The sequence below is a fragment of the Adiantum capillus-veneris genome, chromosome 19, assembly GCF_014529385.1.
Source record: "Adiantum capillus-veneris isolate H3 chromosome 19, ASM1452938v2, whole genome shotgun sequence".
In the NCBI taxonomy this organism is placed as follows: domain Eukaryota; kingdom Viridiplantae; phylum Streptophyta; class Polypodiopsida; order Polypodiales; family Pteridaceae; genus Adiantum; species Adiantum capillus-veneris.
The window spans coordinates 13,166,599-13,192,927 of NC_140949.1; the positions used below are offsets into that span (position 1 = coordinate 13,166,599).

General features: G+C 40.7%; 1 protein-coding gene across 3 annotated transcripts in view; it reads right to left on the reverse strand.

The window, feature by feature from the left end:
* Positions 1 to 20,526: 20,526 nt before the first annotated feature.
* The window catches only part of LOC147433588 (vacuolar protein sorting-associated protein 26B-like), a 129,119-nt gene continuing 123,316 nt past the window's right edge, over positions 20,527 to 26,329 (reverse strand). For all 3 annotated transcript variants that reach the window (XM_086490263.1, XM_086490262.1, XM_086490264.1), the window contains one exon: positions 20,527 to 20,825. In XM_086490263.1, coding sequence (XP_086346389.1) covers positions 20,635 to 20,825 — 191 coding nt within the window. In that variant the 3' untranslated portion in view covers positions 20,527 to 20,634. The remainder of the gene's footprint in view (positions 20,826 to 26,329) is intronic.

The window sequence follows — 26,329 nt, forward strand, 5'->3', positions numbered from 1 at the left end:
AACAACAACTCATATGACACCACTGACTCCAGTGTGTCCACTGGGAATATTCATGAAATGGTATCTAGATTTTATGGGGCCATTTAAGAAGATTACACTATGAAAGAATAAGTACATCATCATGGCCATATGTTATGTTAGCAAGTGGGTTGAAGCCAAGTCATTACGAGACAACACTGTCAAATCCACAACTATATTCCTGTATGAGAACATTATATGTAAATATGGATGTCCAAGCAAAATTATCTCAGATTAGGGAACACATTTATCAATGAAAACATTCAGATCGACTAAGATCTTTTCAGTCAAACAAAGAAAGTCTACATCTTACTATCCTAGATGCAATGGTCAAGCACAAAGTAGCCACGAAACCATCAAGGCCATTCTCACAAACATAGTTAAGAAGGAACCACACTAGTGGGACACCAAAATCGAGACGGTGTTATGGGCTTATCAAACTGCTGACAAGGTTACTATCGGCATGACACCTTTAAGAATAGTATATGGAAGGGAGGCAGTAGTTCCCATGGAGTTTGCCATCCATAGTGTGAGCCTGACAGTTGAACATGGAATGGATTTTAACCACAATCTCATGGACAAGTTGTTACAGTTGGATGAGATCAAACAAAGGGCCATGTTAGAAGAGGAAGTAGTCCATCAAAGGAGGAAGCACTGGCATGATAGTAAGATCAAGGTCAAAGAATTCAAGAGGGGTGATCTAGTGCTGCTGTATCAACCAAAACTCGGACCAAAGAAACCTAACCTGAAAATAGCATGGTTAGGGCCCTATGAAGTTGATTGGATGTTCTCTAATGGAACAATCAGATTAAGAGACTTGTCTAGATAACTATTGCTTGGAGTCTACAATGGGGCCAAGATCAAGCTATACTATGCCAAATTAGAAGAACTCCTAATGATTCAAGAACCAGAAGACCCTTCTAAATCAGAAAGTGAACCTCTAAATTTATTCCACATCAAGCCATTTTAGGAAAGGTGTTAGACAATAACTCAACCTATTGAGAATTTTAGTATAATTCTAAATCAGACACAACCAGTAGTAGTAAAGTCTGACAACCTTATTGGTTATAAGCAATTGTTAACCCATGGAAAAATCTACCATGTACTAAGTAGGTGGCTGGACAAATGCATGAGTTCCATGTGACAAACGATGGTCCTAAACCCAAGAGAGCAAGATTGTGGAGCAATCATGGTGCATATAAAGATTACTATGTGAAAGGTACACGACCTTGCACTTCTATCCCAAGCTATCGCGAGCCTTACTTCTCATGCAGACATTTCTTTACCTTCATCGTCTACAACACACACAACAAGCTCCATACCTTCACAATCTTCACCATCCACTGCCACACCTTTCCACCATAAATCTGACACTTCAAAGCTATTCAATTTCACTGTTTCTACCGCCACATCAACTTCTTCATCTTCACAAGATATCATAGAGGACAAAGCTATGGTCAAAACAAAGAAACCATTAGAACAAATGTAGGAGAATGTGGATGTGGATGAAACCACACAACCTATTACTAAGTAAGTGGCACACACACAACTAGAAGAGTCTGTACCCCACACTAAGATTGAGAAACGTGTTTTCATCAGAAAGAGAGAGCACTTCTCAAGCTCTAGGATCTAGAAGTGGTACTGGAGGCCACCAAAATGGAGTTTGATGCCGCCATTGCCAAAGAGGTAATTGACGCTTTTGACAGTGAACATCATTCTGCTGAGATCAATGGTCGAGAAATTCAAGTTACAACAGTAGCTCTGGGACAAATTCTTAGAATGCCCTACAATGACAAGGTCAAGGTATGCACATCATACAAAGTCAGTAAATTTATAAATGAAGATGTTGAAGCACTCAAGAACGCAAAAAGAGAGCCCAAGGAGTTCTAGCTGCAGCTTTGCAATTTGGGCCAGTTTACAAGTTCAATGCTGAAGCCATTATCCTGAAGAATAATCCTACATTTGTCACTGAAAATCTTTTTGAAATGATGCTCAAGAGATTGAAAGACCCTAAAGCACATATCAATCTGGCAAGTTTTCTTCAAAGTAGCCTTGTTTAGCAAACAACAAAGGTAAAAACTCAGAATCAGACAATATTTAAAGGATTGTATGCTTGTCAATTTCTGTACTAGGCAACCTACATTCCACCCAACCCCAATGATGATAAAGTCTGGAACAAGGCAACGAGAACTAGAGCAGGCACCAGTGAGGGGGTTGTATAGGATTCAACTAACCAGCAACATGAACATGAAATTGCTACTGAAACAACTTAATTGGCAATTTTCACTATTGGTGAGGGAACAATAGCACAAGCTGATCTGGGGACACAAGATGCTGGAACTAGTGACACCAATAAGACAACTAAGAAGCATAGACAAGCACCTTGCTAACCAAGTTTAAACTAAAATAACATACACCAAATGAGCCAGCAAAACAAACCACAGTTCAAGGGGCCTCTGTAGATAAACCCATTGATCTAGCCCATACCTTGCTAGACAAGGCACAAAAGCAATCTGCTAAAATCGAGCGAGCCCCACTAGTCGATACACAAGAGCAAGGTGCACCTCAGACCCAAATGGTTCTTACAACACCTCAAGTTCAGATAACACAACTAGATAGACTACAACGCCTTTGACAATAACCAGTGCATGGAAAAATGGTTGTGCAACAACCAGATAAGGAAACTATGACTTATTGGACCCCTTTCATTGCCTATGAAACATAACAAATAGATCTGGATACCATAACAGATGGCTGTGTCGTGACAATGATGTCTGACTCGAACACAGTTGTCCATGCTATGGGACAACTAATTGAAGCCCAACAAAAAGATCCAAGCTCTCCAATAATGACTCTTCAGCTTGAGCTTTAGGAGACTAAGGCTGAGTTAGAGAAGGCCAAGAATGAGCTGGCTGAGCTCAGACAGAAGATGCTACAGATGGAGATAGCTAATAATAATGACGCCAAAATCATGGCCACGCAACAACATGACATAGACAAACTTCAGAAGGAAAAGCAGCGACTAATTGAGGAAAAGAGGTTTGTTGAAGAAGCCACATGTGAGGTGTACAACTGGTTGGAAGAGAAAAAGTTTGCTCTAAAGTCTTTGTTGGCCAATCACCATACTCTGAGGCAAGCATTCACAAAAAAATATATTTGGCAATCTTTAGTAGACATTGCTGATCCAGAAGGAAACCTTACACTGAATATGGAAGATCTGTAAAGTCTACTTGAATTTATGAAGTCAAACTTAGAGGAGAAGGTCAGTGCAATATACTAGAGGAGAAGTTAGAGCAATATACCGGTGCTCTTGTCAACAAGGTCTTAGTGGAGTACATCAAGAATCAAGATCCCAATGAAGAGGAAGAAGACCAAGAGGATGACAAAGACCACGGGGAGGACATCAGAGCCAGTCATGATGATGATGATGATGATGACCAACCACCTAAGCAACTAGAGATCAATCCACACAAGGTACTAGTTCAATCACTCAAGTTGACTAGTCTTAGAATTAAACTAAAAATGATAGTCAGTCTGATGTTCAGTTTTGGAGTGCTTTCAGATGTTGTTTGTGGGAGCAAGAACAATGGTTAATTCTTGGAAATTCAATGAGCTACCACAACCAAAAGGTCTGTCAGCTACCTCCACATCCAAGTTGCATTCAAGTCCTGAAAAGAGTCCCTAAATGGTGTGTCACAAAAGAAGACCTTGTGGTCAATCCTCATCTCCACAACCCCTTTACATTCAATCTCAAATCTCTTAGCTTAGAGTTGGGAATGATCTTAGGAAATAAGCCAACATACAAGTGCATGAAAGACATCAGGCACAACTTAAAGAAGTAATGATCTAGCTTCAGAGTGCCAGAAAGATTTTGGACCATAAGGTTTAGCTCCTTTTGGAAAACAATGCCACTTCCAATAGAGGGGCCACAACTAGAATGAGTGTGGGAGACCAAGAGAGAAATCTTATGAGCCTATTCCACCTGGTAAGAACCTATAGGAAAATGATACAACAAGAGAACCGGGTGGTAATGAATTTTTTGGAGTTTGTCCCAAATTCCCCCACATTGCTATCTCCTCTTTCGGTTGAAAAATATGAGCTCCTAAGGCTCTTCCCACTGCTATATCTAACATATCTTGAACCTTTGGATCGGCAACGATACATCAAACATCAAGATTGTTAACAAGCTCAAAGAGTGGTACAAGGAAGTCACCACCAAATGGAGTGCTTGCAAGAAAGTGTTGCACGATGCCTTAAAGGAAGATCTAGTCTTTGATCTAATTCAGGCAATTTATATATTCCAGATCAAGATGGGCCAATGGAAGATGCAAATCTAATGACTGATCAAGATTACAAAATAATTCCTACAGCAAACTGTGGAAGCCTCTAAGATTCCTGAGAAGAAATTGGCCGATAAAGGATCCTCTGAACCCCAATTCAGAGAGATGTCTAAAATTTTGTTTGAGGCTGGAATCAAATGCAATCAACCACTACCTTTGGGGTGGATTCACACTTTATATTGTCATAAGTTGGTCAGAGCCCATTGGTCAGAGCCCACATGACCCAAGGCAAAAGAGCTTTATATGACCTTGACACAAAGATGTGGTATGAAGGTGAAATGAAGACAGTGAGAAAAGATTAGCTGGAGCAAGAGGCATTGTACCATCTAATTCAAAAGGAGAACACGGGTCCTAGTCCAAGCGCTTCAAGAACATACAAAGTATTGTATAAACCTCCAAAGAAGAAGGCACCAGACAAGAAGAAGCGAGTTCGTTGGATTGACACTGGTTGACTATTCACTAGAAAAATTTGGTATAAGAAACGGGAGAAGGAATGTAAATGGTGGGAACGGCTACTAGACTGGGGCACCTAGGATGGTAATTACCAGAATCACTTGCTGGGGTAATCAACGTGAATAGTCAATCAGAGAGCTAGTAGAGAGCTATAAATAGGGCCCATTAATTCATTTGCGAGGATCGAATATTCGATCCCTGATTCCCCAATCCTAAGTCTAGAGTTACCATACAATCTTAGCCAAGAGTTGTTTATGCTTTGTAATTCTCATTAAGCTAAAGGCTTACTTGTCTTACTGACTACACTTGTATACAATCATCTGATCTAAATAATACAACTCCCATTTTAGTTCTCAGTTTCAATGTCAATCTCTTTTGAGTTCTAGTTTTATCTTTTAATTTGCTGCGTGATTTGTCTAAACTAACTGTAACTACCTGATTTGTCTAAACTGATTGTAACTACCAACCTAGAATAGTTTAATTTGCTGCTTGATTTGTCTAAACTAACTGTAACTACCAACCTAGAATAGGTGTCTAAAAGTGTCTAGCTCATTCTAGAGAGAGTGACATGAAATCCTCCAACAAATGTGTTTTTCTTAACGGATTTTTGTTTAATGGAAACAATGATGAGCTTACGGTTGGTTTTTCTCCACAAGTTATGGAATGGCTGCCAATTCTTGAATAAGTTATGAAAAATCAAGGATATGATGTGCACTCTATCAAAAAGCGTGACGTTATGTCATTGTGCGCCGTGAGGGTCGGGAATGAAATTGCAAAATTAAATGTGACCCCAAAGGTTGGTACTACATAATCAAAACTGGAGATATGCATGCTTTGGATGCCCTACAATGAAACTCAAGTTACCAAGCCATGAAGGTCACATGCCTATATTGGCATCTTTTAAACCCCATTAGATATCGGCTCTAGCCTGTGGCCACCATCTTTCCATAACTAAACATGGTGGGGCACCATCACGAGTATTATGTTACCTATGCTTGGTCACAACCACAAAACTTTTACTCTTTGAGCATCTCAAGCCAAGGGAGAGAGAGTATGTCATTATTTTGATGTGATTTGGCATCTCAAAGAGAGAGAGAGAGAGAGAGAGAGAGAGAGAGAGAGAGAGAGAGAGAGAGAGAGAGAGAGAGAGAGAGAGAGAGAGAGAGAGAGAGAGAGAGAGAGAGAGAGAGAGAGAGAGAGGCAGTGCCTTCAGACTAGTAATTATTATGTTTACACAACCTTTCTCACCACAATGAAAGCATTCACTATATTTGTGTTCACAAGACCTTCTTGAATTGCCTCTCTTGATATAATTTCCCCTTAAACTAAAGCATCTTTCAATCATGAGTATTACCACTTTTAAATCTGTAACACTTAATGCACTAGTAACTTGTGTGTAGTAGAAATTGATAACATAGTGAGCATTCCATTAAGAATAAGTTCCTAATGAGCATAGAAAGAGTACTTAGTTTGAGAAAGCAACATAGTAATTTACACCTAGCTAATTTGGCATAGAAAATACTAGAAAAGAGAGAGAAATAGAACAATTTACAACAATTGAGGACCGGATTTACATGGAGCCAGTCCCCCCTCCAAAAAGGCTTTGTATTATAGCTTCTGCCATCAAAGGAGACTTTTGTATAATACAATATGTGTGTCCCTTGACAAAATTGGTTGGTGCAATGAAGATAGAAGCTTCATGCAACAAATTATGCTTGAAAAACACACCTAGTGTCCCTAGCCTCAGTCCCAAGACCTCACACACCTTCAAAAATGGTGAGAGCTAGCAGGGAATGAGGAAAGATTGAGAGGAAAAAGATATATCTTACGAGAAAGAAGTATTCTCCTCACATAATCACTCTTAGAGCATAGATTAGTTTAGTAATTAGCATGGTAGAGGAGATGAGCATGCCATTGAAGCTTGGCTCTTGGTTGGATTTGCATTCCATAGCCAAGAGTTGTTGGTGTAGGCCTCTACTTCTCAATGCTTGGAGAAGGAGATGGAGTTCTTCTTGCACACATGAGTTGTGTGTGTCTGTAGCAATGTGTTGGTAAAAAATGCAGCCCTCTCTCTCTTCTTGGTCAACCCCTCTTGCTAATTACTCTTGCTAGCCTCCCATTGGCTCTTGCAGGGCTTAACCAATAGAAATTAAGAGGCATAGTTGATAGTCTTGTGACAAGTGTCCCCCTTTCCCCTTTTGTGATAGCTTTAGGTAATTAAAATAATTTATTAACCTCTCATTGGACCTGTTAGTCTTCTGGCCAATAGGAATCAGGCAAGCCATTGGGTTGCTTGATGCTCATTGGACCCCTTGGTAGACTGTCCAATAGTCTTTTGGGGAACTTAATTTCTATTGGTTATTTTATCAAGCATTTCAAATTAATTAGACTGATTTTACTCTAGCCTGATTCTCATTGGTCCACCTCTATGGCCATCCAATAGGATTTGAGGGAAAATTGGGAGCAACTGGGCTAGGAGTCTGCCATGTGTCCAGTATTCCCTTTGGGGGAATCTTTGGAGTGTGTGTGTGTGTTTCTCTCTCCTCCCCTACTCTTAGGGCTCGCTCCTCCTTGATAGGGATGTGGGAATACTTTTGAGTCTTCCCACCACCATCCAATTTTCCCAGCTTTGACCATTTGGACTTTTTAATTAAAATATTGAAACCTTAGCCTATGGAAGTCTTAATGGAGCTGAACCTTAGGTATTTTAAGCTCCAGTGATGCACATTGGTGTTTTGCAAACTGCCCGCCTTTGGATCCCTATTTTCTCTGCTTTGGATCCCTGTAGAGACCGATCTGGGAGCCTTACAATATTCTAGCTTTTACTCCCCTGGTACTTCCCCATATTATATGATCAGTTTAACATGAGAAAATCATTTGGGAGAATCAGATATTAGTTTTTATGACAAAATCTACTAGCATTCTAGAAAGTCTTTTGTAGAAAATAAGATCTAGCAACATCTGTGATATTTAGTGCATTGGCAATCACACATTACTCATTTCCATCCTAAAGGTATTCCAAATCTCTAGCAAAGTAGTATGTAAAAACATTAAGTTCAATTGATCTACAACACAAAACTTCTGTGTTTGGAATTGACTAAATATTGCATTGAATCATTCCAAAATCTAACTTTGCAATCATCTCAAAACATATATTTCAGATTTTCTCCTTGCATTTTTTCTAGCTTGATCTCGATTATCTTTACTAAAATATGCTAAATTTTCTTCTTTCAAAGTGTAAATTTTTTGCTATCTATTTTTTTAATACGATTAACAAGCCCTCTTTGACAAAAAGATTCGATGATTGCTCCTCAAGATTAAACAAAATCTTGAAGAAAAATCCAATACTATTTTGATACGACATTAAGAATAAAAAAATTTGAACTCTTCTAGAGGAATGGTGACAAGTTCGGTAGTAATCTAGCATAAACTCAAAGGTATACAATGTCATAAAATCTAATATCTAGCTAACCCAAATGTTTTTATCATATTAAACTGATCATTTAATATGGGAGAATAAACGAGAACACGAGCTAGAATAGAGACATGTGCTTCTAGACCTATCTCAGCAGGGGACCAAAAGGAGAGATGGTTGCATCTCAATAGGGGTCCAAAAGGAGATTGTCTACCAAAGAGAAATGTGTAGTAAGTGCTTCTAGACTTATCTCAGTAGGGGACCAAGAGGAGAGATTGTTACATCTCAATAGGGGTCCAAAAGGAGATTGTCTACCAAAGAGCAATGTGTAATAAGTGCTTCTAGACTTATCTCAGTAAGGGACCAAGAGGAGAGATGGTTACATCTCAATAGGGGTCCAAAAGGAGATAGTCTATCAAAGATCAACATGCATCTAATGGAGCTTAAAAGACCTTAGGGTTAGCTTCATTAAAGACCTCCAAAGGTTAGTGTTAAAAGTCCATAGACCTAAGACCTTAGGCACGCTAGGTCTGAGCTTGAGGTGGGAGCCTAAGCTTGAGCTGATTGTCGTGCTTGTTGACTAAGGCGCTTGAGGTGCTTGCCATGCTTGATGAGGAAGGTGCTTGAGGTGCTTGTCGTGATTGCTGACTAAGGTGCTTGAGGTGTTTGTCATGCTTGATGAGTAAGGTGCTTGAGAAGCTTCCCATGCATGGGCAGTACGGTGCTTGATAAAAAAGAGACCCTACAAAGGAGGGGGGAAAGCCCCAAAGTTAGGGGAATCTTTGACTTAACCTCCCACTCGCCCAAAGGGCACCCCCTTTCTCAAGGGGCACATGGACACATGTTAGGCTCTCCCTTTGCTTAGCCACATGGTGTGCTCGAATCCTATTGGTTGGGCTAAAGAGGGGTCCAATGAGATTCTAGTTCAATTCAATAAATATCTAGATATTTTCAAGCTCTGTCTCTTAAAGGGGTAAGGAGGACACTTGTCCAAAGGCTACCCATGTTGCTTGAAATGCATTGTGCACGTGATTAACTAGGCTTAGAGGGGTCCAATGAGCTTCAAGCTTGAGCTACAAGGAGGGGTCGACCAAGGCAAGCAAGGGGTGTGCTTGGGGGTATACACCCTCTTACACACTCATTTTTCACACATTCTCACTTGGTGAAAGTGGACGAACTCCATCTCCTTCTCCAAGCTTGTTGAGAGCCTACACCAACACCCTTGGCTATGGAATACAAATCCAACCAAGAGCCATGCTTCAATGCTTAAGCTTGCCATCTTCTCCATCTTCATTACTATGCTATTATGTATGCTAGCAAGAAGAGTGATGATATCTGAGGAACTATTTCTTTCTCCTATGAATGATTCTTCTTCCTCTTCCCTACCCTCACTCTCCACTAGCTCTCTCCACCTTCGAAGGTGTTTGAGGCATTGGGGATGGTTAATGCTTTTACAAAGTTTATGCTATGTTCATGATGCATGAAGCTTTCCATATTCATAGCATCACCAAGGTCACAAGGAACACAAAGATTGTATCATACCAAGTCTCTATTTATGGGAGAATCTGTAATACAAAAGCCTATTGGAGGGGGGACCGGCTCCACATAAATCCGGTCCTCAACTATTGTCAAGCTCTCTAATTCTCGCTCTCTCTTGCAAAATTATTGTTCATGCCAAGTTAATTAAGTATAATGGTTATGTTGCTACCGCTAATTAAGTTTACCCTCTATGTTCTCAAAGTAGTCTCATAAAAAGTCTCACTTTCATTCTCTTAATTCCGATGTTCTCAAATTTCATGGGCCATTTCCATTACATTGGTATCAGAGCTATTGGTTTCTCTTTTCTTGCTTAAGAAGAGAGGTCCTTAAGTTTCCCATGAAAGGTTGGGACTGTTTATTGCAATAGGGTAAGTGGGACAGGGATCTATTATCTTGGTTGAGAAGGACTTAGTCCGAGGTACACCTTTGGGAACTATAGTCTTAATAATGGAGTCTCTCGGGTCTTGCCTTTGGCTTAACCATTATTGAGATACTAGCAAGCTCAACAGGAACTATAATCAACTGCAAAATGTTAGACCCTGTTCACTAGGCTTTGCAATCAACACTGTCTAAACCACGAGTGTGGCTGCTTGAGAACTAAATTTCAAAGGTAAAGAAGAGTAGCCACTAAGGTTTTTGAGGGTACCAAAGCACAAAGTAATTTTATACATAAGTGTAATTAGCATGGATGACAATAACCAAGAGAGTAGAATGAACATTGATAACTTTGATTTTTCACATGAAGGTGCTAATGATGATGCCCCCATGTTTGTCAATTATCTTGTTACTAGGTTGCAGCAAGCTATGGGCAGCCCTGCTTTGCAAGCCGAAGATACTCAAGAACTTCGTGCTTATGAGATTTCCTTTCCTCTCCAAGAGGAGAGAGAGCTTAGGAGGCCACTTGATGAGACTCCCAAAAGAAGAACTCTCTCCCATAAGAGAGGAGGAATCCAAAGAACTAGAAAGAAGCGAATCCCTAAGTTCCTCTAAAGATGTGGTTCCACGAAGACGGCGGTCTAGACGATCGCCAAGTCCTCCCAAGAGGAAACGGTCAACCCAAAGTCATTTTCCTCTCGTCACTCTAAAAGAGAAGAGAGGAAATAAAGGAAGAAACTGGTAAGAAAGAGGTCACCCTCTTCTCCCTCTTCTTCACCTTCCTCCTCTTCCGACGAAAGCAATAGCTATTCTCCTAAAGTATACAAGAGGGGAGGACATCGCAAATCTTACCTTGCATGGCAAAGGTCCCAAAAGCTCAAGAAGTTCAAAGAGGGAGGAAAGAGTATTTCTTTTCTCACCTGTGATGGCACCTTTGGTGCTATTGAAAATGTATTGGCCTTCATCTAACAATTTGATGTGGCCTTTAGAGACGAGGGCTTCACAAAATCCTCCAAGCTACGTCATGTAGCTATGTACTTCCAGAGGTCTACTTGTCAATGGTGGGCTAGCCTTTGTGGAAATGGCGAAGCCCCAAAGACATGGAAAACTCTATGAATTTCCATCATGAAGCAATTCCTTGCAAGCGATGCAAAGGACAAAGTGCTTATTGAATGGTGGAGTTTGAAGCTTCTCCCCCATGAGTCTGTCCACAAATATGTGGACAAGTTTTGGGATTTACGTCTCAAGGCTAGTGTCTTTCAAAAGACTTCGCCAAGCAAAAGCAACAATTATGTGCAGGATTACCTGAAGAAATGGCCAAGTATGTCAACTCCCAACGGCCTGGTTCTATCACGGAAGTAATTCACCACACTATGGTTGCTTCGCGCATCAATTTCCAACAAGGGGCTAAAAGGAATGCCAAGCCCATGGAAAAAAAAGATCAAAATGAAGCAAAGGGGAAGAACAATGCTCAAAATTCTTCCTAAGGCACCTCTATCAACAACATTAAAGCTAAGGAGAAAGGCGTCTACAAAGGCAAGAATCGACTTTCTCCCGAGAAGCTAGAGCGTTATCGCAAAGATAACCGGTGCTTCAAGTGCGGAAAGCAAGGACATGCCTATCGTGATTGCCCCCAAAGAAATGTATGCAATGAGCCACCAAGAGCATCTATGGTTGAAGTTCCAAAAGAGGATGCTCATTGCCAAGGATTTCTCCTTTCCTATGCTTGGGAAAAGATGCAAGAGCATGATGCCTTTAACTCTGGGTCAACTCACAGCCTCATATCCACGAAATTTACCACCAAGCTAGCATACAAGCCCACGAGATGGGAGATGCATTGACAACCAATGGAGCTACCAAGGGAAAAGACGTCTCAGTTACTCCCTTAATTGTAAAATTGAGGCTTCATGTCCAAAGCTATGTGGACAAAGAGGATTTCTTCATCTCCCCTCTCACACATGAGGATGTTATTGTTGGGGCTGTCATAATAACTAATATCTAATTCTCCTAAATGATTTTCTCATGTTAAACTGATAATTTAATATGGGGAAGTACCAGGGGAGAAAAAGCTAGAATATTGGTTAAGTTGGCAGACCGGCCACAGTTGGGATCCAAAGGAGGGAAAATAGGGATCCAAAGGGGGGGCCATCTGCAAAAGAGCAATGTGCAACAAATGGGCTTCAAAGACCCTAAGGTTCAGCCCGTTAAGACTTCCAAAATGCTAAGGTTCCAAAATTCAAAGGATAGGTCCAATGGTGAAAACCTAGGGTAAATTGGATGCTTATGAGAAGACCCTAAAGTCTTCACATATCCCTAGATAGGAGGGGGCAAGCCCTTTTAGTAGGGTATGAGAGAGAAACACACACGCACACACTCTATCAAGCTCCCCTTACACAAAGGGAATAGGGGACACATGTCAACTCCCTAGCCCAGTTGCCGCCCCCAAGGTGCATTCAAATCCTATTGGATGGCCATAGAGGTGGACCAATGAGAATTAGGCTAGAGTACATTTAGTTTAATTTATTTTAAAACATTTGATAAAAGAACCAATAGAAATTAAGCTCTCTAGAAGACTATTGGACAGTCTCCCAAGGGGTCCAATGAGCATTCAGTAGCCCAATGGCTTGCCTGATTCCTATTGGCCAGAAGACTAAGGGTCCAATGAGAGTTTAATTGCATTATTTAATTACCTAAAGCTCTCACAAAAGGGGAAAGGGGCGCACATGTCACAAGGCTGTCACTTATGCTTCTTAATTATCATTGGCTAAGCTTTGCAGGGTCCAATAGGGTGCCAACATGAGTAAAATGCAAGAGGGGTTGACCAAGAGAGAGAGGGGGCTGATTTTGGCAAGGCATTAACACACACACACACACACACACACACACACACACACACACACACACACACACACACACACACACACACACACACACTCAAACCATCTCATGTGTGAAGCAAAGAAGACTCTCTCTCCTTTTCAAGCTTTAATGGAAAGCTCATCATCTACTCCAAGCTTGTGAGAAGAGAGGCCTACACCAACAACTCTTGGCTTTGTGATGCGAATTCAACCAAGAGCCAAGCTCCAATACATGCTCATGTCCTCTACCATGCTAATTACTAAGCTATGCTAAGATATTATGAGTGATTATGAGAGGAGATATACTACTTTCTCGTAAGAATACTCCTTTTTCCTCTCAATCTACTCTCATACCCCGCTAGCTCTCACCATCTTCGAAGGTGTGGGAGGTCTTGGGTCTGAGACCGTGAGGGAATTGATGTTGTGTTTTACAAGTGTTAGCTTAGTGCTTGAAGCTTCCATCTTCATTGCACCAGCAAGTTATTGAAGGAACACAAAGTATTGTGTTGTAAAATGTCTCCTTTGATGGGGGAAACTTATAATACAAAGCCTTTTGGAGGGGGGACCGGCTCCATGTAAATCCGGTCCTCAACTGTTGTCAATAGCTTAATTTATCTCTCTTTTGAAGTATTGTTCATGCCTATCTAACTAGGTGTTATGCTTTTTGTTGCTCTCTCCATCCAAGCACTCTTGCTATGCTCATTAGGAATCTATTCTAGTGAAATTCTCACTATGTTTATGCTAATGTCCGCTACACACAAGTTACTAGGCCATTAAATGTTACATTAGTATCAGAGCACAGGTTTCTCTTTTCTTGCTCAAGAAGGGAGGTCCTCAAGCTAATTATAAATGGTTGGTATTATTAATTGCAATTGAGTAAGTAGAATAGGGATTTTTCAGCCTTGCAGTGCGCCTGCTTCGTGCAGATAACGGGGCATCACCGTCGAGAGGTATGGTCTTAATAGTGGAGTCCTACGGGACTATTGAGCTATTAGAAGCTTGACAAGAGCTGGTACTATTTTGGTGTTGAAAGACCCTCTCTTCTATTCCTTGCAATTAATGATATTCAAGCCACGAGTACATGGGCTTGAGTGCTTTTCTAAAAGGGCTAAGAGGAGTAGCAACGAGGGCTTGAAGTGCCAAAGCACACCAAAAATATTACACCTAAAAGTTGTTAGAATGGATGACACTAGTAAAGAGAGTGAAATTAATGTTGATAGCTTTGATTTTACTAATGAGCATGCTACTAATGATGACTCTATGCTTGTTAATTACCTTGTTTCTAAGCTTCAACAAGCCATGGGCAATCCATCCCTCCAAAGTGAAGTGCAACGGCAACTACGTGCTCATGGGATTATCCAAACTCCCCACCAAGAAGAGAGAGTACCTAGGAAGCCTCCTTGTGAGACTTCTAAAAGAGGCCTCTCTTCGATTCAGGAAGAAGAAGAGGATCCATACGAGGGCTCAAAAATCTTCTACTTGACGTCACATCTCCTTCACAAAGGAGAACTCAAGAGCCCCCACCAAAAGAACTAGAAAGAAGTGAGTCTCTTGCCACCTTGGCGCAGATGGCTCCATGAAGACGGCGGGAAAAATTCTCTACAACACCCCGTAAACGGAGAAGACCATCGCACACTTCTCCACACCATAATTCAAAGAGGGATGACAAAAAACAAGAGAAGAAAAAGGCGAGGAAGAGGTCACCCTCTTCTCCATCTTCTTCATCCTCTTCCTCTTATGAAGAAAGTGATGGTGCAGACAAGGAGGAACAAGGCAAGAAAAAGGTCACCCTCTTCTCCATCTTCCTCAAATTCTTCATCTTTTGAAGAAAGCGACTCTGCAACTTTTGAACCACCAAAAAGAAGAGACCATAGGAAATCCTATGCTGCGTGGAAAAGGTCGTCCAAGCTCAAGAAGCTCAAAGAGGGAGGAAAGAACATCTCTTTCCTTACCTACGGTGGCACCTTTGGTGCTACACACAAAGTCTTGGTCTTCATTCAACAATTTGATGCGGCGTTTGGAGATGAGGGCTTCACGGAGTCCTCTAAGCTATGCCATGTATTCAGCATCACATATGATATTAGTGTGGCTCATACATACGTGTTTGACTTATTGAAATTGGCTATTTGGCTGATAATGAAGTGTTCTTATTGGTCCATTCCAATGCTAATGATATCGTATATCACAAAAGGTCCTAACATCCAAGCAACAAGGATTTTTTGGATTTCCAAAGAGCAAATGGAAGAACAAGATCCCCTTTCTTAGCTTTTGTGTCATCAAAATTTTTTTGTGCTAAGTTTTGCATATGTATTTTCAACAAATTTTTTGTGTAAAGCTTGGCATCTAGTCTCAACAAGCTCCTCTAACCCATCCAATGGATTCGCTACAACGTGTCTGCCCCATTCATGTCTGGTTTCCACTAGCAATGTTGGGAAAAGTGCATAACCATACACTTTCAAATGGTGTGATTCCTACACTTATATTGTGACACATCCTGGGCCACATCACACTTGGTAGGATTTTCTCCAAAGTGCTTATGTTCTTCTTAGGGGTATGTCAAAGGAAAGCATGGAATCTTGTTATTACTTTTGGTTTGTCACTTTGCTTGCAGCTGATATGGTTGAACTTGTTTAACAAGATAGCAATTGCTTCATTAACAAAGTAAATTCCTTGGTTGCTCACAATCTCAATTGGCAATCCAAAGTGTATAAGATCTATTAGTATAAGAATTTGGTAGTGTCCATTCTTTGTACTTGCAAGAGCTTCTATCCATTTAGTAAAGTAGTTAGTCCCTACTATGGTGTATTGACTTTGAGTGCCTTTTGTAGACGGCAAAGGCCCAACAAAATTTCATTTTCTTTTGTCAAAAGTTCCCATAATAATAATGGGTTACAATGGCATATTGGAATAAATTGTCATAAGTTTTTCCCTTTGGCATGCCCCACATCATTTTACAAACTCATTTGAATTCTATTGACCATTGAAATCTAGTAGGTGTTTACCCTACTTGTTGTGTATCTTGAAAAATGCCATACTCCTAGCTTGGATGAGCATAAGAGAGAACCTCTATATTCTTGGATCTTGGTACACATAAATCTTAGAGTTGAATTTGCTCGCACTTGGTAGAGTAGGCTACAATGATATCTTTAAGCTGTAGCCACTATGATTGATTCTTGGCCACAATATGTCTAGGGTTCAACTTACACATTGCCAAATAGTTGTACTTTTATCTCCCATACTGTTACACTTTCATTGCCTAATATAGAGTTGCATAGAGCATGGGCAATGAACATTACCTTTAACAATGCTTTACATACTTGATCACATCTTCTTTCATTTTTTAGTCTCCAATAGCCTTGCCATTTAATCGATCTAACCATATGGTAATATGCTATGTGTTGACCACGGTACAATACACGTGACTCTCTAGGATGGAGAAAAAATCATCAAGGTGGACTACTCATCTAAGGACTAGGTTAATTATCGTTATAGTAAAGATGACCAACAATTAGCAAGAGCTTATTCCTTTGTCAGACAACGCCTACTTGTGATTCTTGTTGAACAATGTATTGGGAAAAATTATCGTGCATGATAAGTTGATTACCATCTCACTCCATTTTAACTCCATTAAATTGAAAATGAGGTTGCATCCATAGCTCAACTTCATTTCTTCTTTGAGTTTCATTTGAATCTAGATCCATGATAATGTCATCTTGGACACTATATGACATAGAATTTTTCCATGACAAATTGTAAACTTATACTTCTCTAGACACTTCATTTAATAAATGCTTTAGCTAAGTATATCATGTGATCTTTTTGTATTTGTAGCTAGGAGTGAACAAGAAGGTTGTCCATGAATATCTCCAAGAAGCCTCACAGGTATTTCTTGGAAGTGTGACACATTAGTCTTCATAATGTGGTGGGAGCATTTGTTGGACCAAATGGTAGGACCTTGTTAGCAAGTATACCATATTCTATGGCAAAAGCTATTTTGTGTTTTGTTATTTAGTGATATAGACACTTGATCATAGTTGGAGACATTGCCCAAAAAAATTTAAGTTTCCTTCTTTGCTACTCTTTTCAACACAATCCGTAATTAGTAGTGGGTAGGTTGGGTTGTGGCATCGTTGAATTGCTTTTACACAAACCTGTAGCTTTTTTTTTTGGTTGGTGACTACCATTGTAGGAGAAGCCCACTTTATTTCTTCTATCTCATTGATAAACTTGAAGTCTACAAGCACATCAAATTCGTCTTTCATCTTTTAAGCAAAGGAAGCATTATAAGTGTATGCCTTTGCTTCCTAGTCCTCAAGTCTTTCTTAATAAGGAGAATTGTGTGTGGGAAGATTTTAGGGTCCACTCTTCAAATCCTTGTACAACCAAGGACTCTTCTAGGGCCTTGATAAGAAGAGGCTCTTATTCCCATGTTAGATTAGGTGCTATCCACACTTTCCTTGGCTCCTCCCTAGGATTAGCTAATTATATACATTTTGACACCTTCGAGGCATCCTACAATTCCCCTTGTTTCTCAAGGGAATACGTTGATTCTTTTTTATCACTATCCTCCAATTTTGAAGTGTGAATCTCTTATAAAGATCAAGAGCCTCCTTTATAGCAATCCTCCTCACTAGAGCTCGTGAAATCCTCCAAAGATCATCGTAGCCTCTCCTTGCACGGTTTATAACACACTTTAGCCTCAAGCTTAAACATCTTAGGCCTCTTTTTTTAGGTTTACTCGACTTATTTCTCGACCTCTTCATCTTTATATTTTTTTTGGTTCCATTTGTATTGCTTTTAACCTTTTAAATTTCATCTTTTTTGTCTGCCTATTTGGTTTCTTCCTTCTTTTATCGCTTTGATTTTGTTTGTTTTGCTAGGCTAGGTAGGGTCTCTTGTTTTCAGGGCTTGGTGGTCTCCTTACACCTTGAGATTTTTTCTTTTTAAGCCATCCCAATTCTCTATCATATCTGATGGTGAGGTTGAATCGTTGACATACTATAATAGTATGCAATTATCATCCTAATCTATAGCATCTTGAAAAAGTCCATAAGAACACGAAGATGGATTTATTTAATAACCCCTTTCACTATTTGAAATAAAAAACTCTCCTTGGTTAGAGCTTTTCTTTAGGATGTCTAAACATACATTACCTAGATTACTCACTCGTTGAATTTTGTTAGAAATTAAGGATCAAGGGAACAATGTTGCGCTTGATCCTAATTTTACAAAAATCCATTCCAAAGTTTGAAAGCTACTTAGACCAAAGGTTTGAAACCATGTTGCGCTTCATCCTCAATTTACAAAAATACATAATGAAGTCCTTTTAAACTGTTTCTAAATTTTAAAAGCTACTTAGATAAAAGGTTTGAAACTATGAAACAAATTTCCCTTTAAAAATCAAACTAAAACCCTCAAGCTAGGGAAGCAAATTAACACCTTGTATTTTCCGAAGTGATAATGATGCCTAGGTTTCTCATATTACTTCACCCATTTTCAAAATTGATTGGTTTTATAAATCTAGGGTTTTTTTTTGAGTTTTCTTCGTGCTCCCATCCCAAGGTATGAAACATGACTGTATCCTATATGGTATTCTTATCATTGTGGGCCAATTGCTCAAATTCATGTGGATGGACTTGGCATAAGATTCAAATCCCTCTCCAATTGTAAGTGTAATTTGCCTCAAAAAATTCTCGCTATAGGAGATTATTTTAAAATTTCTTTCTTCTTGATGTCTCTCATACTTGAAGCAAGGAATATGAGTATATCCCAAAACTTTGACAGCTTAGTTCAGATTTCCAATATTAATTTACCCATCATTATATGCTTAGCCACCTCCATCTAGGGCAATAGTAGTAACAATACTTCATTATCAATCAAAGCCAATTCTATAGGTAAATTGACTTTGTTAAGGGAATAGTTTATTGTATCACTTCCTAGAATTATATCCTTTGGGTATTTTTATCATGAAATGGTACATAATGATTGACTCTTGTTGTGGAGTTCATCAACATTATGGAGTTCTAAAGGAGAAGTGCCATTGATTTCTTTCCAACAAGCTTTTGCTCATAGATTGCCTCAAGATTTCCATAATCACCCATATATCTACCCTCTTGGTAGTTTACAAAAGGTTTTATTAATGTAGTCCATTGCATGATCTTCATTCTCACAACATGCCTCCTAATGGGCCTATACAATCCCTATCTATGACTTGTTTTTCCTAACGTTCTGATTCAATTATGAACCTCATCAAAGTTTCACTCTAAAATAAGTACATGTAGCTTTCTAAACCTTAGCCAACTTGGGTTTAGATCAAGTTTTTGAAACCTTGGCTCTTGAGATTACTTACAAGATTGGTGCTCTCTTCAATAGAAACTTTTTTCTCTTTGGCTCTTACATTTCTTTGGGGCATGGGCCATGGCCTATAATTTGCCTTGACTTAAGGTACACAAAGATATATGTAAGGACCTTTGAAATCAAACATCTTATCGAGACCTTGCAAACTGATGGTGTCCTTTGTTGACCTCCATCTCTTCAAGCTTGCACAACATAACACAAATACTTTTGTGCCCCTCCAAAAATTCAACTTTCCAAAGCAACAAGCACTCTTTAACATTCCTAATCAAAGATTTTTCATGGCTAAAGCTTTGATATCAGTTCTTAATCTACTCATATCTCTCAATCAATGTGTAGTTCAACTATGGAGCACATACAAAGGATTTTCTAATTGCACTCTTCTAAGCTATCTTGGATTCTAGATCCTCACTCCAATTCTTTTGCGATCAAGTACTAAATTTGGCCGAGTTTTGTTTTGCACAAGACTTTTACTATTTTTCACAATTCTAGAATATTTCAAGGACAAGAAATGCAACACTAGACTCTTTGAAGGGTATGAAATTCTCGTCCAATGTTTGTTTGTGCACAACAGGGTCAACTAAAGCATGTGCTAACATGTATGAAGGTATTGTGCCTTCATTGGACATGTATAAATGTGGTGTTTCTCTAATGGTAACAATTGGTATTGTTTGATCCCACAATTGTGTAGTTGTAATTTTGTGCATGTATAGTAGCTTAACAAATAAGAGATTGGCACAAGCTTATACAACTAAAAGGGGTTATCACTATTACTACTTTTCGACATTTTATCAATTTTGCTTATGTTTTATTTTCAGAAACCATTCAAAGGAAGCAAGGTAAATAGAACCCTTCTTTATCTACCGAGTTTAATTAAAAAGCAACTACTTCTGTTTTTGGATGTATGCATAAAAGAAAAGGAATCCTAAATTCGCGTCTTCGTGCGTACCACACTTTTTCAACAGGAACCAACTTCTTGACTCTTCACGAGAAAGACGAGCGCTCTGAGAGCATCTTTGATAAGGTAACGTGACGTTTTTCTCCATCGCAACAAAGCTGTAGAAGATACAAAACAATCCGCTCTTTGTATCTGCAGATGACTTCTTTGAATTGCTCAAAGAAAGCTAGTTGAGCCAGTGAAAAAAGATGGATGCAAAAGAAAGTGCTCATGATATTTACAGAAAACTATTTATTTCAAAAATGAGTACCAACTCATACACCTTTACATCAGCTTGTTACTCTGCTGGTTATTAGAAAAATGCCTCACAACTTCTAAAAAGTATTACGTGCGTTTTGTTTCAATGGCGTCTGAGCGATACGTTGTGATCTCATGCTGCTTAAAATACCGCCTTCCTTCTTCATCTATAAGAACAAGGTTCAAGAAGTAATGGACACTGAACTTATTGTTCACAGTTTTGTAAGTCGGTGTCAGCTCATAAGGGCTCAGAAAGAGTCGTATTGGAATGGATTCACCTGCAAGAAAAACCATGCAACCAGGTTATAAAAGCAGAAACAGCACATCGGATGTATAAATCACTAGCTCTACGTTTCTAGCCCTTTCTCCTTCATCTACCTGGACATTTTTTTTTTCTTTAAATTACTTTTTTTGTGCTCTTTTATTTCTGCTTTGTAAGACAATGGAAGCCACCAAGAAGTTTATATGTCTGCATTTTATAGCTGCTGAAAGTGACCCGACAATCCAGCTCCTTTAGTTTTGTTACCTCACAGCCTACGCCAGTCGCTGGACTGCTGTAGCAACCGTGTAGATCCAACCAGCCGGTTTAGAGAGCCAACTGAGGCACTCCGAGTCTCCGACCATCAAAAGACTCATACTCGTAATGAACATCGAAATCTGGAGACTGAGAAAGCATCCTGTCCTGCATCCTTGTTAACAAGCTCTCTCTGCTGACCTTGAAAAGGATGTAGCTCTCCTCGAGTTTCTCCCACTTAGAATGTGGCAGGACTCCAGTCGTCATCCATAAGGAACACCATAGGAAGGCACCATAGTTGCTGAGAATCAGACCATACCAACCTCCCCATTGCACCATCGTGTGTAATACGTCCAAAAATTCTGATTCCCAGAATTAACTCTACCAGTGCCTCTGGACTATAGAAGTCTTCCAAGAATGATCATAATCTAGCATCGGTGCAGAACTCATTCTCTAGAAGGATGGGCTATTGCATTCGAGGGTACTGCAGTAGAGGTAGATGCATCTCTAGACTGCGCCTCTGGAAATCTCCAAGGACCACAGGTGGCAATCACATGGGTAAAAGAACATTTGAATGAGAGGGGGAGGAAGTAAAGGACAACAATCTCTCTCCTCTTCCTGTCCACCAACTGAGATGCCACCCTCTAAATGTGGCACCTTTGAGGGAATAGCTGAGTGCACAGTTGAGTATGAAGCCACAGAAACGAGTTCATCCAAGGTTGGAGTCTCTTAAGACTACACTGGTACCCTACCATCAAGGGCTCTATCAGGAAGCAGCTTCCCATTGTCTCTCCCACCTGTGATAAACGACGATGGGCTGTCTAACCATCTGTCTTTGTCTACTGCTAGCTCTGTTTCTCCCCTTGACTCTGTGACTAATGTTGACTCTCACCCAGACGTCTGTGAATATGCTGTGAGCCTATAAACTGAGCTCTAAAAGATCTGGCTGCTGTGGGACCAAACTAGTTTCTGTGGCCCTTGTGAGCCCGTGACAATCTCTCACAAGGTGCACCATCACATTGCATGCTGACGTGATCTCTGTATGGGGGTGAAATGGCAGGGGCAGGACGCGGGCTGCTTTTCGGTGCAGATATGAAAGCATTTACTTTTGCAGAATTTCGGGCGCCAGCTTTTGATAGCAATTGCTTTTTAGGCCAAGTGCCTTTAAATTCATGGCCTTGGGCGCACTCTGCAGATTGGTGAATGGTTGCAGATTGCAAAGCGATTTCCCAGCAGTTGCATCTATTCAGACATCAATAAGAAAAAAAGGACGTCTACCTTAGGGGCCACTGCATCTAAGTGGGGAACTCCACCCTGGTGTGTCTAGTCTCCACCTTTTTAGGTTCTCTTCAGTTCTAGTGATTTCTGTTTCGCTTCCGCTTGTGGTGTGTTTTTCTGTTTCACCGCCTTGTCAATGACTTGCCAGTTACACTAATATCGGAGCAGCAATCAACTTTTCTCCTACAGAAAGCCTGATCGTATTTTTTACAGCCACCGTGGCTGCAGCAGCACCTCATGATTCTTGAGGGAGAGTAGGAGTATGTGGAAGAGGAAGTTGAAGTCGAGGAAGAAGAGGATGTCAAGGAATCAGTTTAGGAGGAAGGAACAGGAGGTGATGAGGGTGAGCCGAAAGGGACGAATCATCTGTTGATGCATCCGATGCTTAGGACCTGAAGCGGCAACACAAAGTGGAACTCCTTGTGCAGCACCTACTCGAGTATTCTCAGGACCCTCACTTCACAAAGCATGTGAAGGCGTCGCCTATGAATACAGTTTATCCGCAATGGAAGGGATCAATTGACCCTAAAAGAAGAAGACTCCGATGAAATTGAGGGGAAACTCATGTATCATGCAGAAGGGATCCACTTCTCCAATGAGGTAGTGTTTGATTTAGAGGGAGATATAAAGCAAGTTCAACACCACTTGAAAAGCATGAACATTGGTTGAGCAAGTGACATGAATCATTGCCTTTTCGAGGCTTTTTGGGCAAGGAATTTTCTTTTCTGGATATGGCGGCCAAAGGTGCTCTTGGTGCACGTGCCGACACATATGGATCTTATGGTGTTGATGGGCCTCAAGATTATCAGACGGTTGAAGAAGAGATGCTGCGGCCCCGGAGAAGATTGCACAGGGCTATGCCAAGCGTGTACAAAGATTGCTATGGATCCCTATCAAAGGCATGATTGACGTGGATGAGGATGAGATGCCTCAAGATTTTGGGAGGTCATTTGGTTCAGAGGGCAACCATCTCATAAGGCCGACGATGTACGGTCATTTGACGCCTATGGAGGCACCATAGGACTTTAAAAACGGAGGCTAGAGTTTGAAGTTTGACATTTTCTAACGGCCTCGATAAGCAAGCAAAGCTCTGGCTTTTGTACAACAATTTGACACGGCACCCTTACTGAGGCTTCCAAAGTTCGGAAATCAGCTTTATTTCTAAAGGGGAATGCACAGATTTGGTGGATGAACTTACTTTTGCATGGACAGGCACCCCGTACTAGATGTAAAACTCAAGGGGTAGTCTGTGCCACTTCTATTGGCTTCGACCATTTCCAATTCAATGAAATCAAGTCTTTTTGCTTTCTGTTCATCTGTTCACCAGTGCTACTTGTGCACAGGAAAGACAGATCTTGGAGGTCGTGCATCGACTATAGGGCTCTCAATAAAAGCATCATCAAGAACAAAAAAAGTCCCAATAACCAGAATCAATGATATACTTGACGGGTTATAGGGTTCTGCTTGTTTTAGTTGAACCGATCTGAAGAATGGATACCATAATATCAGGATCGCTCCTGAAGATGTATACAAGATCACGTTCAGGACGTCCTTCAGATTGTGAGTTTTTTGTGATGCCATTTGGGTTCACTAATGCTCCTGCAACATTCAACAGGATGATGGATCGGGTTTTTTGAGAGCATAGGCAGTATGTGGGCAGTTTTTCTCCGAGTCCAAAGAAGAGCAGAGAGATCATCTGACAGAGTGCTAAGAGCACTGCAAGACCACAAATTGGTGATCAACGGAAAGAAAAGCGAGTCCTTTGTGGAAGAGAGACACTTCTAGGGGCATAATGTTTCACCCAAGGTGTTAGTATGGATGTTCACAAAAGTTCAGATTGTTCACAATTGACCAATTTTGCAGAATGTGCATGATGTGAGCAGCTTCTTGGTCTTCTGTTCTTACTATCACAGATTTATTCGAGATTTCTTTGTGGTTGGACACCTTTACTTAAAAAGGTGTACCATTGACTTGGGGACCTACAAAGGTTGCCGCATTTGAGCAGCTCAAGTAGAATTACCCACTAGACATGTGTTGATACTACTTATGTTTACTGCGAAGCTCGTGGTATAACTCGAGTGCGACCATTTGTGCTCACTACCTTTGCAGATTTCCAGCCAGCCGGTCGGAGACTTGGGTGGCAGAGGGGGTGATTTTGGATTGATTTTAGCTAGTGGGTCTATGTTGTGGGGTACATCGACACAGACATTGGTGGTTCTAACTGGATTTGCATGGTCTGCTTGGGCGGATGTGTTGATGGAGTTGGTTGGATGTACTCGTTCAGTGATGAGTTCTATCATACCAGCCATATGTGGCCTCTTGGTGTCAGGTGGAGTGCTCTGAATCTCGGAGGAGCTTGTCATCTAGTCCCACTTTTCTACATATCCCCTTACCCCTGGATGGTGGTCCTAGATCCTTGTTTCAAGGAGGATCATTGTGTTATCCATGTTGAAATAGAACAACTGGATTGATGATACTGGCTGGGAGGTATTGCGGCTACCTTGTGACCCATGCTTTATGGCCAAAGGGGGGATGGCACCTATTGCAAAGACAACATGTCTAGATACAGAAGAAGGTTTTCTACTCATCGAAGGATGATTGATACTTCTAATATCGGTGAGAGATCCAAGCAAGGGGTGATATGTCATAAGTGGGGAGAACATGGGCATATCCAAAGGAATTGCCCCAAGAAGCATTGTGGGCCAGACTTTGGAGCAAGATGGCTCGATTCGACTAGTTCCCAGAGGAGGTGCGATCGATCTCCGACTTTTCCTATAACCTATAGCCATCGATGACATGCCCACATGGCATGGTGTACAGGCAGTGGAGCACTAGCTTGTACGGCTGACACAGGCTCTATGGACCCGGCGGACACTGATGGCGGTTGTGCGCACTTGTGTCCACTAGTGGATAGGATTTTCTATGTTGGGCTTGTGGAATTTTGTAGGAAGGTTCAGCAATGGACTGGACTTCTAGATTTCTTCGTCACTCTTGGAGGACCCTGATTCCCGGTCTTGTCTACCCAGAATTTGAGAGGGAATGTAAGTTTTGGAGGTCATCTCCTGGGTTTTCCCTTCGGCCCACTACCACTAGCACTAAAAGGGTAGGGGTGGCCTTTTTCATTACGGCCTTTTTTTTATAATACAATTTTCTTAACAGTTTTGTAACCTAGATCTCGTGAGTGAGAGTTTCTTTGTAGCTATGCCTGGCCTTGTGGTTTTGCTAGAGACGAGGCATCATGAGGGATGTTTCCCGGATTTTGTCCGGTGTGCCACTTGTGGTCTTTTTGTTGGCGCCCTATTTTTATGCATTTTGACCCATCATATTCTCATTTATTTGACATGGGTTACTTATAGGTAAGTCCGGCATATTTTGTAGTCTCCTTCATAAGGGAGAGGGGGCCACTCAAATTTTGTGAGCCTTGTAATCTCTCTTGTATGTAGAGTTTACCATCGCAAGGCTTGTCCACACTCTTTCCATCTTCTCTCTCTAGCATTTTTCTCACCTCTCTCTCTCTCAGAATGGATTCTAGTAGTGGTAGTAGTATTTTTGTTCTAGTCTTTTTGTACCCAGACATGGTATCAGATTCACAATTTTGTAACATTTTGGTCTCATAGGTCATGTTGGCCTTTTGCAAACGTTAATATAACATTTCATTTCATTTCTCTGTGTGTGTGTAGGTGAAAACTCTATGGGAAGAGGAAGAGCAAAGGCACGGACAACCTCTTCATGGGTGAAGCACCTATTCAAAACACAAGAGAAGGTTGATAAAGCTGAAAAGTGGATCGAAGACACAAAGAAAGGAAAAGATAAGATGCATGACGCCACATCAACATCCACTATCATCAATATGATAATTGAGGAGGAGAAAAAGAGGAAGACTAGAGCTCTTCATGTGTGTGTTATAGGTGTCAAAGACACTGGAAAAGTAGATGAAGAAGTGTAAGAGCCCTTGAAGCGCATGGGTATTTCTGAACCCACACACACGGG